This window comes from Larimichthys crocea, chromosome XX, assembly GCF_000972845.2.
Source record: "Larimichthys crocea isolate SSNF chromosome XX, L_crocea_2.0, whole genome shotgun sequence".
NCBI lineage: Eukaryota > Metazoa > Chordata > Actinopteri > Sciaenidae > Larimichthys > Larimichthys crocea.
This window is the reverse complement of record NC_040030.1, coordinates 9,821,322-9,834,184: the sequence shown is the minus strand read 5'-3', so window position 1 is coordinate 9,834,184 and position 12,863 is coordinate 9,821,322. Positions and strand designations below refer to the sequence as shown.

General features: G+C 41.8%; 1 protein-coding gene across 4 annotated transcripts in view; it reads left to right on the top strand.

Moving 5' to 3' along the window:
- Positions 1 to 12,513, top strand: part of LOC104924624 (putative homeodomain transcription factor 2) — a 39,970-nt gene extending 27,457 nt beyond the window's left edge. For 2 of the 4 annotated variants that reach the window (XM_019264110.2, XM_027272099.1), the window contains 17 exons: positions 2,329 to 2,398; positions 2,950 to 3,108; positions 3,749 to 3,914; positions 5,674 to 5,835; positions 6,786 to 7,014; positions 7,141 to 7,287; positions 7,404 to 7,560; positions 7,677 to 7,747; positions 8,214 to 8,342; positions 8,430 to 8,515; positions 8,605 to 8,797; positions 8,893 to 9,024; positions 9,128 to 9,214; positions 10,102 to 10,257; positions 10,356 to 10,451; positions 10,548 to 10,673; positions 10,872 to 12,513. In XM_019264110.2, coding sequence (XP_019119655.1) covers positions 2,329 to 2,398; positions 2,950 to 3,108; positions 3,749 to 3,914; positions 5,674 to 5,835; positions 6,786 to 7,014; positions 7,141 to 7,287; positions 7,404 to 7,560; positions 7,677 to 7,747; positions 8,214 to 8,342; positions 8,430 to 8,515; positions 8,605 to 8,797; positions 8,893 to 9,024; positions 9,128 to 9,214; positions 10,102 to 10,257; positions 10,356 to 10,451; positions 10,548 to 10,673; positions 10,872 to 10,892 — 2,187 coding nt within the window. In that variant the 3' untranslated portion in view covers positions 10,893 to 12,513. The remainder of the gene's footprint in view (positions 1 to 2,328; positions 2,399 to 2,949; positions 3,109 to 3,748; positions 3,915 to 5,673; positions 5,836 to 6,785; positions 7,015 to 7,140; positions 7,288 to 7,403; positions 7,561 to 7,676; positions 7,748 to 8,213; positions 8,343 to 8,429; positions 8,516 to 8,604; positions 8,798 to 8,892; positions 9,025 to 9,127; positions 9,215 to 10,101; positions 10,258 to 10,355; positions 10,452 to 10,547; positions 10,674 to 10,871) is intronic. The other 2 variants (XM_019264111.2, XM_019264113.2) reach the window with 2 other exon arrangements.
- Positions 12,514 to 12,863: the final 350 nt, after the last annotated feature.

Genomic DNA, 12,863 nt, shown 5'->3' with positions numbered 1-12,863 from the left:
TCATCTGTCAAATTGGTTTCCCAGAGTATTCTTGGCATGGTCTGAGTACAAGGCAGGTCACCACCTCAAACCTGTAATGTGTTAATTATACTGTTTATAGCGTCATGAAAAATGAGATAAGCAGTTGTTCTCCATACAAGCCATCTGTAAAATGTGCAGCTGTTTTTAGCAGCAACTTCTTCTCCTAATATCGACTATTTTGTCATCTGTGCTTTTGGTTTTAGAGAAGATGCAGCTGCTCCTTTATGCCGTCATCACACTCATTCATATCTTCAATTTCTGACGAACAAATGTACAATCTGAATTTAACCGAAGCATAGTTGATGTAATAATAATATAATGATAATAATAACAGAATGGATTAGGACTTGAAATGGACCTGATCTACAGTCTGTCACTGATGTTTTAGTGAGGAAAAACACTGTAAAGCTCTGCTGAAGAAAACCAGTCACCGCCTGCTGGCACAAACATAAAACTACAATATATTTTGCTGCTTTAAACAGTTAAAATCCATTTAAATATGTATTTTAGAAATGTAGCAAAGAGTGCAACAGAACATTAAACATCAACATGACAAGCAGCCTTTAATAAGGAATGTAAAGAGCCATTTTCTCCTGAAGTCGCACTAATCAGTCAAATGAATGTCTGGAATTTCTACATGTTGGTGCAGTCAGTGACCGAGGCAACATCATAACTTGTAGCTGGAGGAGAAACTAGTTTATAAAGATAAGGGGCTATGAATAGCTCCGAGATACGAGAGCTGTGGCCAGACGAGATGTTTGTGAAGGACTTTACTGCTGCGGTAAATCTAGTGCCAAGAGGGAAGCTATTGATCGGCTCCTTTTAGCCCTGCATGGACACACACACATATACTGAACATGTTCGGTTGTTGGTTGTACTATTTAAAGATAAGAGGCTCCATCAAGCCTCTTTATCAGACCATGGACTGATAACACACAACCTGATTGACCCGTATGTAAATATTAACATAAACCACCATCATATTCAAGTGTACACCTTTGTGTCATTTCACAGTACTGCTGAACATGAGTTGCATTTTTAAAAATGAACAGTATTTCAAACCGTTTAAAGGATTTCCTCTTGTGTACTGATAAGAAACAACTTGATTATTGTGTAATGTAGTGCTAACACCACACCGGATTTTGAGTGCTGATATCAAAGTCGTACTTTTTTGTACACTAGTTTGGAAAATGCAAATGTTTTACCACAAAATCCCTTTTTATTTGCCTAGTCAGACATAATTTAACGTGTGTGTGTGTGTGTGTGTGTGTATATACATCAAACACAAAAATACACAGTACGAGCCACCATATACATGATTGCTAATCAAAATATTTGCAAAAAAATATAGAAATCAAATATTTTCCATGTATATTTGATTATTTTTCAATACATGGAAACTGTGTGTGTGTGTACACAGTGGACTGTGGTCAAGTCTATGATTACCCAGAGTCATTGATATGAAACCTCAAGTTTAAACTGTTGTCAGGCTGGTTTGTTGCTGACATTGTTGTACTTGACCACACACATACACACACACACACACACACACACACACACACACACTTCACTGCACATTCATTTGTATTTACCGTCCCTGTTATTACTCACACAAAAAGGCTGTCATGTGTGACTGTATTTACAGTCACTTTTTAAAAAAGTTTTAGTGCAGTTTGTCATCGCAGCTGACAAAGACACACAGACACACACGCACGCACGCACGCACACGCACGCACGCACACACACACACACACACACACACGCACACACACACACACACACAGATAGTGTATGCATCATAGGAGGAAGTGGCTCCCTGGCACAGGAAGCGAGTGTGCCACAGAGGAGCGTTACCCCCAGAGTCATAAACTGCACAAACCACCAACGTTAAAACTATCACAGCAAACCTCAGGGGGGGTGAATGACTGCTTTAACCACCGGTTTGAAACGAGGGAGCCGGTTTAACAGACTGAAAAGTCTCCAGGGATGTTCTACTGGTTTTCTTCTATCCTCTGAATCTTTTAACAAACACAAAGCTGCAGAAGCGACTCCACACTGAGCCCGGCTTTTCTCCCAGACTCCAGATGTTGAGGTTAAAGTAGTAGTGTGTGTGTAGGATAGAGCCAGAACGCACGGTGTGCCTCCTCAAACACTTAACATGTGTGTGTTTACAGAGGCATAAAGTGCACGAGAAGCCTCCTGTAGTTGAGTTGCTGTAGATGTGCGTCGGTGTGTATGTGACTATATTAATTTCTCTCTTTGTTTCCGTCTTTGTGTGACTTTGTGTCTCTCTGTCTCCCCCTGCAGGGCTTGAGGAACAAGCCAAAGAAGACAGGACATGTCAAACCAGACCTTATAGACGTGGACTTGGTTAGAGGTGAGAAAAAAGTGTGTGTGTGTGCACGCGGAAACGTTCTTTCCATCAAGCTAATTAGATTAGATAAAGCTAAAACCATCACACATTGTCCCCTCAGTGGCATGGACATACAGTAAAACTCACACACACACGAACCTGAGATGCCAGCGTCGCCGAGCCAACCTCCTGTCAGCGCTAATCCTCGCTCTTTCTGTCTTCATCTCTCTATCTGCGCTCTCATCTCTTCGTATCTGTCTCATATTCATCACACTTTCAATTATTCATCAAATCAGTCACGTTTATCCTCATTGTTGTGTCGCCGCGCAGGAAGAGGCGAGGATAATCAAGAAAGAAACGGAGGAGAGGAGATGAACAGAAAGAGGGGAGGGTGGGAGGAAGTGAGAGAAAGATGGAAAAAAGACAAAAGGGGGAGGAAGAGGAAGAGGAGAAGAAACAAACACGCTGCTCTAATGTGTCTCCGGGATGTATTAAGTTTTATTCTTGCCGCAGGCTTAATTAGCTCCTTTCATTAAACTGAGTGTACAGTGTGTACTTACTCTGTTCCTCCGCAGGTTCGGCGTTCGCCAAGGCCAAACCAGAGAGTCCGTGGACGTCTCTGACCAGGAAGGGCATCGTCAGGGTCGTCTTCTTCCCGTTCTTTTACCGATGGTGGATCCAGGTCACCTCCAGAGCCATTTTCCTCTTACTGCTGGCTCTCTATCTGCTGCAAGGTGAGCACGGGTGTTGTAGTGCACCAAAGTCTGTTTATTAAACATGAGAAATAAGTCATGCTTCATTTGATTTTACATCTACAGTTCCTGGTTTGAACAGCGTCCAATGAGGTTCAGTTACATCAAACATTTACTGATTGGTCTGCTCTCAAGGCTGATGTTCAACAGCTGCTATTGCTTTTTCTTTAAATACATCTTGTGGGCGTGAGTGTTCCCAGGTTACGCCTACAGAGGTGCACACACTCGCTGCATAAACACTTGAACAGTGTTTTCCACCACACTACACCACCTACGTCATGGCAGCCTTTTCATGACGACTGTTTTCATCTCTCTCTCCAACCCTCCACCCTTCCTGCTCACTTCCTTCACATACCACATCAAAACACACACACCTTAAGTCCAACCCTTTTAGCTTGTTTTGTTTGACTTTCTTCATCACATTCAGGTGTAAATCCATATTAATGAAAAGAGTAACACCTGGCCACTGACTCCAAGCAGCAAATTCATTTAAATGGACAGTGTTTGGATGCCAGCAAGACCCTCGTCAGGTGGAAAAAAAAAGAAAAAAGAAAGAAGAAGAAGCTGCAGAGTTTAAACCGTAACCTTGACGTGGTCAGTCTATTTTCTGTCTCTCCCGCAGTGGCAGCAGCAGTCCTGTACGTGACCATCCCTCAGCCTCATGGGATACCGGCCACCGAGGTGTTTGGAGCCATCTGGCTCATGTTGCTTCTGGGCACCGTCCACTGTCAGATCGTCTCCACCAGGACCCCAAAACCTGTCTCCAGCGGCGGGGGGAAGAGACGCAGGTAACGGCACGGAAGAGATCAGGGGGAAATATGATGTGATGGAGGCAGTAAGTCGAAGAAAAAAGGATGAAACATGTCAAGGGAATGCAGAAAATAAAAAATTACAGAGCTGCAGAGAGGGAAAGAAGGGGAGGAGAGATCAAGGGAAGGACAGAATAAGAAAAGCAGGAATAGATGCTGCACCCAGAAAGTCCCTTTTGGTTAACAAGGGAGACTCCAAAAGAGATAACAAGCATGAAGAGGGTGAGGGAAAAAGTTGTGGAGACGAATGAATACGTCTTTTGTTGCTGGGTTGCATTTTTCCTTGTTTGATTCTGCCAAGTTCTCAGTCAGCTTCTTTCACTGTAAATCAAACTGAAGCATTTTTATGATGGAGAGAGTTTCTGTCAGCGTCAACGCCCATCAGCCTTTCCTCAGACTTTATGGAAATCTTTGTAAATCTATGTAAATTTGACAGTTCAAAAGATGTTTTAAAGGCAAGAATTGGGACCAACATATGAAAAAAGCCTTTGTATTGTATCTAGAGTACGTGTTTACCGCCTGCCAGGCAGAAAATGAGTCATTTCAGATATAAACCATCAAATTAAGCAAGTCATTTAATTGATAATACATTTCCTTAATGGGTGTGTTGTGAAATCTCTCCATGATAAATCTGATGTCTCTGGTTCAAGACAAATGGGATTCACTGTGTGTGAAAGTAGAAAGTAGTTCGCTTTACTCAGTGTGTTCTTTGTAGTTTTTAGATTTGTGATTTTTCTCTTGTTTGAAAGCTTGTCAGTGTGTGGCTGCTGTTTCTGGGTCAAAACGATGTAAAGACAATTTTCAGACTCTTTGAAAGAAAATTGGACCATGCCACAGTTTTGGAAAGGGTTTTATGCGAGGGGACGGTGTCCTGTCCTGAATCAACCTGGGTCATCGTTCATTCAAAGAAAGGGAAGAAATCATAAAGAGGTTTTTTTTTTTTTTTATCTGTCTTTCTCTTCCTTATAGACAGTTCATGAGAAATCATTCTCAAGGGAATCTTAGTGATACCTACCTTACATGCCTGGAGGTCACAAACTACATTCAGCTGTAGCAGTAAAATACATCAGCCAGACCAGAGGTTATTGTAGTTTGGGTTTTTTTATCAGTTATAGATGAACGATGTTTATCCTGCCTTTTTAATCTGGAAACCAAACGACAAGTCCTGTCCTTCTCCTTTACAGTATGTCCTTTATTAATAACCAAATATTACAGGAGCAGTTCTGCAAAAATCCAACTTTTATGTTAATATCCTGCAAAAGTAGACATTAAATTCAAATTTCATAAAAGGATATCAAATTAAAATCCGGAACATTTCTATAATTTTCTTTATATAAAACTGATAGAATTAAGTGTCTGGGATATTAATACATAAAACTAATGATCATGTCTTAAGATATATTTTTTTCTTAATATTGGAATGCTATTTATGAAGTTTTTATTAAAATACTTTTGCAGAATAACAACCTAAAAAAGGATTTGTTTTGCAGAGTTTGTCTTTTAATTGTATCAGTCTCTGTGTCCAGCGGTTACCTGAGTTTTAGGTACCAGAGCTGCATTAGTAGTGCTTTGTTTTTTAAACGTCAGCCTCTGTAAAGTTGAAAATCCTTTTCACTGATTTAAAAAAAATGCAAGAAAGAAAATGCAGCCAGGTTCCCGGTGGATGCACTGCTGTAGTTTAAAGTCACCCGGTCCGCTCTAAGTCTCTCTCCACCCCTCTATTCTTTCCAAACTGAAGGAAGTTGAGGAAGGCATCTCAGATGGAGGTGCATAGGGAAGGCGACGGGTCTAGCACTACCGATAACACACAGGAGGGGGCGCCACACTCCCACTCAGCCAGCACCACATACAGCCTGGGCGCTCTCTTCCAAGATTTCTGGCATGATATCTGTAAAGCTGGGTGTGTATTTTCGTTTCCCATCTTCCTAAACCGAGATGATGTACAAAGACAGGGCTGGGGTTCACTTCACAACGTGGTTAAAGTTATCAGTTTAAATGAATATTTTATGGTAAAACCACTAAATTCCCAATCTGGAAGTTATGTGTCCAACCAGTGAATAAACATACTTCATGTCATCAACTTAAATTGTGAACTGAAGCCCAGCCCGGCCTCAGACCTAACCTGGGCTTCTTCAGCTGCAACATCACTCCCTCTCTTCTAGTTAACTTGAATCTTTTCAGAAAATAATGATCATTTTGTCCAGTTGGTGTACTGCTGACCGCACAACTATTGATTCCTGAGCTTCGGCATCACTGTTTTCAGCGATGAATGGAGGGATTTTGCAGCTGATCTCCACCAGAAATCCACTTAAAAGCTCCATTTTTATCTTTTTATGTCTGTAGTTTGAATGCTTCTACTTCGAGCTTTCAGCAGACTGCAACAGTGTGGAACGTTTCCGAGCACTAATTAACTCTTGATTTGGCGACTTCATCTATTGATTATCTGCCACAATCAGTGCAAGACACTTTTAGACCACTATTAATCGTCTGACTCACTTGTTTAATTTAAGAATTCATATTTTGAGATTACCAGTGACACTTTTATGATCAGTGTTTTTTTCAAATTTTATCCCTAATCCATTAATTTATTAACTTATTCAGTGTTTTAAACACTGTCTCAATATTTGGCATTAATTTTGTATGAATGTTCCACATTGCTGTGTGAATGCATCCTCTTAGTATCATTTATCTCACCGCATGTCTGCTTCTTCTGAGACTGAACATCATGATAAACTCGCCACCATGCCGTGTTTTTATCTAAACATCTGTCTCGATCTATACACGTCTGTCTCTTTCTATCGATCTCTCCTGCTCTCCCCCCTACTCGCTACATTTCCTCTCCTGCTTCAGATCTAAGAAGTCGAAGCTGTCCATTGACAAGTCGACAGAGACTGACAACGGCTACGTGTCTCTGGATGGCAGGGTGACCAATCGCAGCAGTGAGGAGGGGCTCCAGCTCCACGAGCAGCGAAGCGACCCGCTGAACAGAGCTGACGAGGTGTGCTGGAACTCTCACGCCAAGCCGACACACACTCACACACCCCGCAGCACGGGACTGATCCTGGCAAGCGGCAATAAGGTGATCCATCGAACTGTAGACAGGATTAATAGATGGATTAATTGATTGATTATTTTGGTACCAGACAGCGCCGTAACATGTCCGTCTCTGCAGGATTTGGCTGATGTGTGTTCTTGTGTCTTTTAGGAGCCAGCATCTGATGAGGCGTCCAGCGAGGAGGACCCTGAAGCATCCTACAGCACCCTCCGGAGGGGAGTTGAAAGGATGAACAGTGACTCTACGCTGAGAAACCGCAAGAATACACACCACTACAAGAAACACTACGCTGTGGAGGTGAACACACACACACACACACACACACAGAAGGCGACGTGTTAACTTCTCAAAGTTAAGTTTAATCGATTCACGTTAGGAAAGATGCAAACAAACCACCCTGCTTTGTCTGTCAGGATGTCCCCAAGTCCGGCACCAGCTGCAGCTCCAGATGTTCCAGCCTGAGGACTCAGGACTCGGAAAGCACTCGACATGAGTCCGAGACCGAGGACCTGATGTGGGAAGACTTCCTGCACTGTGCCGAGTGCAGATCATCCTGCACCTCAGAGACGGGTCAGAAGAAAACACAACTTTACATTAGAACCACTACAACAACAAGACATTTAAACGTCCCTGTAGATGATATGTCGGCTGTTTTAAACTAATACTGTGACTCCTTTTCTTCACAGAGGGAGAAGGCGGAGGGACACCAGTCTGTCCTCCTGCTAAAAAGGAGTACAGAGACGACCCCTTCCATCAGGTCTGTGAACCCTCAAACATGTAAACAAATGTAAAGCACAGCGTCTTATAGAGAAGCTTTCAGGTTAAGTCAAACGTGTGAACCCAGCTGTTTTCTGAGCTGCAGATCGCCAAGACATTTGATTGATTACTCTTCACCCCATTTGAATATTATAATAATAAGTTTATTTAGTATAGCACTTTTTCAAAATAACCAACACTAAAGCATGAGCAAGAACTGAACATGGCTGCTTTTTAAAAGAATGTAGGTCTACAAGGAGAACGTTTCATAGTGTTGGAGCACGGGTCAGAAGATCTAAGTGACCTTCTTGTGATGTAAAGATGGACCCTGTCATACATGTATTCTGGTGGTTCTGTATCCAGCTACATGAGAAAAGAAGAACTTTAAAATGAAACTTGATGCGAGGCCAGTGTATAGCAGATAATACTACAGAGCAGAGTGGTTTGTAATCAGTTTTTTCCTTCAGGGTCATGTTCCCTGGCTGCACAGCTCCAACCCCGGTCTGGAGAGAGTGAGCGCCATCGTGTGGGAGGGAAATGAGTGCAAGAAGGCCGACATGTCCGTCCTGGAGATCAGCGGCATGATCATGAACAGAGTGAGTTACTAAAGGGATACATACCATTCATGTTTCACCTACTTCCACTCACAGCCACTTCAATAGGTACATTTACTTCTCACACAGGTGAACCTCTACACTCCTGGTATCGGTTACCAGGTCTTTGGAAACATGGTCGCAGTGACGCTCGGCCTCACACCTTTTGCGTACAGGTACTGCTGACATAACATGACTCATCAATATGTGTCTGTGCCTTTAAAAAAAAACTGAACTTGAACGTTAATGTTTTTACTTCCTGCAGGCTGTCTCAGTACTGCGACTTGGATCAGCTGACCACGCTCACAGCCAATGAGCTGCTGGCTGTAGCAATGGGAGGCGGGTGTGGATCAGACGCCTCGGTCATCACCATGGTGACGCTCAGCTTCCTGGTGCGCGTCTGCCTTATATGGCTCTTCTTCTTCCTGCTCAGCGTCGCAGAGAGGACCTACAAACAGGTGGGACGACGGCTTTGTGAATTATCGGTTTTAATGGCCGCGAGAGTCTGAATCTGTGTCGTCATTCAATCGACGATGTGCCGTGTGTGTTTCAGAGGCTGCTGTTTGCCAAGCTGTTTGGTCACCTGACTTCAGCCCGCAGAGCCAGGAAGTCTGAAGTCCCTCATTTCAGACTGAAGAAAGTTCAAAACATCAAGATGTGGCTATCGCTACGCTCCTACCTCAAGGTGCCTCACTCACTGTTGATTTTGCCCTTAATTGCTGTTTAACATTCGGGGGGTTGGGACACGTTCAGAGCTATAATGAAGTGAACTTCTGTTTGATTTGCAGAGGCGGGGTCCTCAGCGCTCAGTAGATGTGATTGTGTCGTCTGCCTTCCTGCTCACTCTGTCCGTCGTCTTCATCTGCTGCGCCCAGGTAATGTCACAGTGTGTCCACATTTAGCCACTGTTAGCTCAGGAGTGCCCACATTATGAGTTTATAACTCTGTATAAATAATCAGGCCAAGTCTTTTGTCACTGAAGTTTCAACCGATAGTCTTCTCCTTTTAATGACAGGGACTGATTTGAATGTTATCACACATGTAGAAACAACTACATTTTTATTTTATGCAGCTCTCCAAATGAACGGCATGTTCGTCTGCTGTCTATCGATCTTCTCCGCTTCAGTGCTATGAACAGTACTGCACGTGTGTCTCCTCATCAGAGCAAACCAGCTGAGCTGTGGGATTTATAGTAAATATGATTACTGTAAACCGCACAGCTAAGCAGGTGGACGTTCGCCCTGTGAAACGGAAAGACTAATTTAGGAGGCGTCGGGATGTTTGCAACACTGAAACAGAGCGGAGGAGGAGATCAATGGATAGACAGACAGCGTGACACTTCAGTTCAGTTCATCCTGCTCACTTGTCCAAGTTGTAAATGAAACTTTCAGCCTGATTCTAATCCACAGGCAGACGACGCTGAAGAGAAACTGCAGGGAAGAGACGGCGCGATGCATAAACAGGCGTTTCTCCTCTCACTGTTGATTTTGAGCGATTATTGATAATATTCATGAGCCCTTGTTATTTAAAGACATCAGTTCACAGAAGATTGTACTTCAGTGACAAAAGACTGAAATAAATTGTCTTGTTATCACGGGAAAAAATTAGCTTTGTTATCTCGATAACAGAATTCAAACAATGATTACAAGCACGGCCATTCTCAGCTTCCATACATCAGAAAGTCTTGATGTCTAAGCCTGAGTAAAAGACAACATATACTGAAACGTTAGACTGGCTAATGTACTTTCACGTCTTCCTCCAGCTGCTGCACGTCCATGAAACGTTCCTGGAGTGTCACTATAACTGGGAGCTGGTGATCTGGTGCTCCAGTCTGTCTCTGTTCCTGCTCAGGTTCGTCACTCTGGGCTCCGAGACGAGCAAGAAGTACAGCAATACCTCCATACTGCTCACTGAACAGGTACACACACGCACAGAAAACACGTTTAGCCACACACACACACTGCAGACGGGGTCGCCAAACACTGACCAACAACTGATCCGTCGCGTGTTTCACAGATCAACTTGTATCTGAAGATGGAGAAGAAGCCAAACAAGAAAGAGGAACTGACACTGGTCAACAACGTCTTAAAACTGGCTACCAAACTACTCAAGGTTCTTTAACGCTCTCATTTTCACGATTCTTCACGCTCTTTTTGTTCTAATGCAAACTTCTAAATGACTGTGTGTGTTCTCTCTGTCTCACTCCAGGAGCTGGACACTCCTTTCAGGTTGTATGGTTTGACTATGAACCCTCTGCTCTACAACATCACCCAGGTGGTCATCCTGTCTGCGGTGTCGGGAGTCATATCTGACCTATTAGGGTTTAACCTGAAGGTAACTGATGTGTTACATAGATTGGAAATATGACACTGGAAGCTTGGCTTTATCTCTTTTTTTTATCATTTTACTTTGAAAAGTTAACTTCTTTTACTTGTAATGAACAATATTTTATTACACATTGCACGTTTAAAAGATCAGACACAGGCAGAAGGTTTGTGTATTAATGCTGTTTGTTTTTCTTTCTGTTCTCAGCTGTGGAAGATCAAATCGTGACAGTGAACGGAGACACGGCATTGACCTTCACACTCACTGACTGAAAAGACTGAACGCGCGACATATCGGAGTGCTTTGACCTTCAACGTTCCCACTTTGTGCAATTCACAAACTATTTATTTACCCACTCAGTGTTTTTACTTTTAGGGTTTATTTGAATTGTAGTTTGTTTTTATTTTTGTGCTCCACGACACAAAAACCATGCTATATTTGACCTGTCTACATCAAGTGTTAGTATTATTATAAGCATAAATTATATGTTTAACGTGATGGTCTAGGTTCTCAGCTGAAGTTTTCATTCACAAATCTGAAGGCAAAGAATTGAGACACCGACAGGGCAAGAATCATTTTGTCATTTTTGTGTTTTGTTTGCTTAAACTGAAAGTTTTTGTTATTTATATGTTGAGTACATTTCGAAAACTTCGAACTCTGTTACAACCTTAAATCCCATTTTCAAAGTACATATGTTACTCCACCGGTTTTCTTCCAGCAACAAAGACAAACTGTCCAGTTTTATTACAACCTGATGCTTAAGTTGTAGAAAATTTAAACCACAAAGTATATTGTGATCCAGCTACAGTTACAATGATGTTTATTAACTCAAATCTGGCTGGTTTGGTGCAGAAAATCCACCGCTAAAATTAAAAGAGACGTTAAGTTCCAGGTTAACAAGAATGTAAAGAGTTTAATTTACCTCTATAACCCATTCATACCCACTCCAAGATGTAATAATTACATTTAGATATCTGTTAACACGACAACGACATCAGGACTGCAGAGAAACAATCATACAGCTAGTGGAGATGACAGAACATTGATACAGATGTGGAAGTACAGTCTCATTAAATTTAAAAAAACCTTTTTATCCTTATTTTTGTCCACGTCGGTGGGTTTGACAGTATTTCCAGCAATATGTACGCAGGTAGTAACACGATATTTTCATACATCTGTTAAAACGCACAGGAAATTTGGTTTAAACGCAGATTAGGACATTGTTCTATCCCTGCACGTGAACGTCTGCAGAAAGTGGTGCAATCCCACAATGCAACGCCACATTTTATACATAATTGACAAAGATTCATAAGTGTCAGAAATATAATTTTACTGCTCCCTTTAGAGCAAACTGAGTGTGGAATACATAGAAAACTGACTAAGCAGACACAGACTGAGTCTAGAAGTGGCCTCTATTTTTAGGAACATTTTGGGTTTTTTAGCTCTTCTGACAAAAAAGGTGAAATTTTCAGTTCAGTTGAAGAACAAATCAGTGTAACTTCACTTAATCCTGCGTATCATAACAGCATGAAGAGTTAAACTCCAGATTTTCCACCAACTATTAACTCCCAGAGCTCATTAGACATTTCCCAGTGATCAAAGCGAGAGTCAGTCAACCTGTCGGGTTTCTAAAAGCTGCAGTTAAAACATGAATGAAGATATGCACTTTAAAAAAAAAAAAACAGATTTTAAAATGGAAGAAAAAGAAGTTACATCTTGTTTCAATGTCGAGATATTTTTTCTTTTTAGTACCTCACCTGCTTGACACGACGTGTGTGTGTGTTTGCTGTTCAAGCGAATGTTAGAACTTAAAAACAGTATCGACAATTCACATCGCTCTCATGGAAAAGAAAAAAAAAAGTCTACATGGTACAGAAAGTTATCATGCCCGCAGAAAACATCCTAAATGTTGTCTCAGTTAATGTGTTAGCATTTCTTTTTTTTGCTGACTGGAACTAAATTCATTCATACAAAAAGCTATCATAATCATCTTTAGTGTGTTTGAGGAGGAAGACCAAAGTGCTTATTTCACTGTTTGTTTGTTGTTGTTTTTTGTTTCTGCTGGAAAAAGAATGTATTTGCAGCATTATGCTTTAAGATTTGTTTCCCTTTGGAAATATTTTATTTTATTTTTTGCTCTTTCATTGTTCATTTGTAAAGGTTGTTTCTCACGCTCGTTGGAAAGGCGAGGCACGTTAT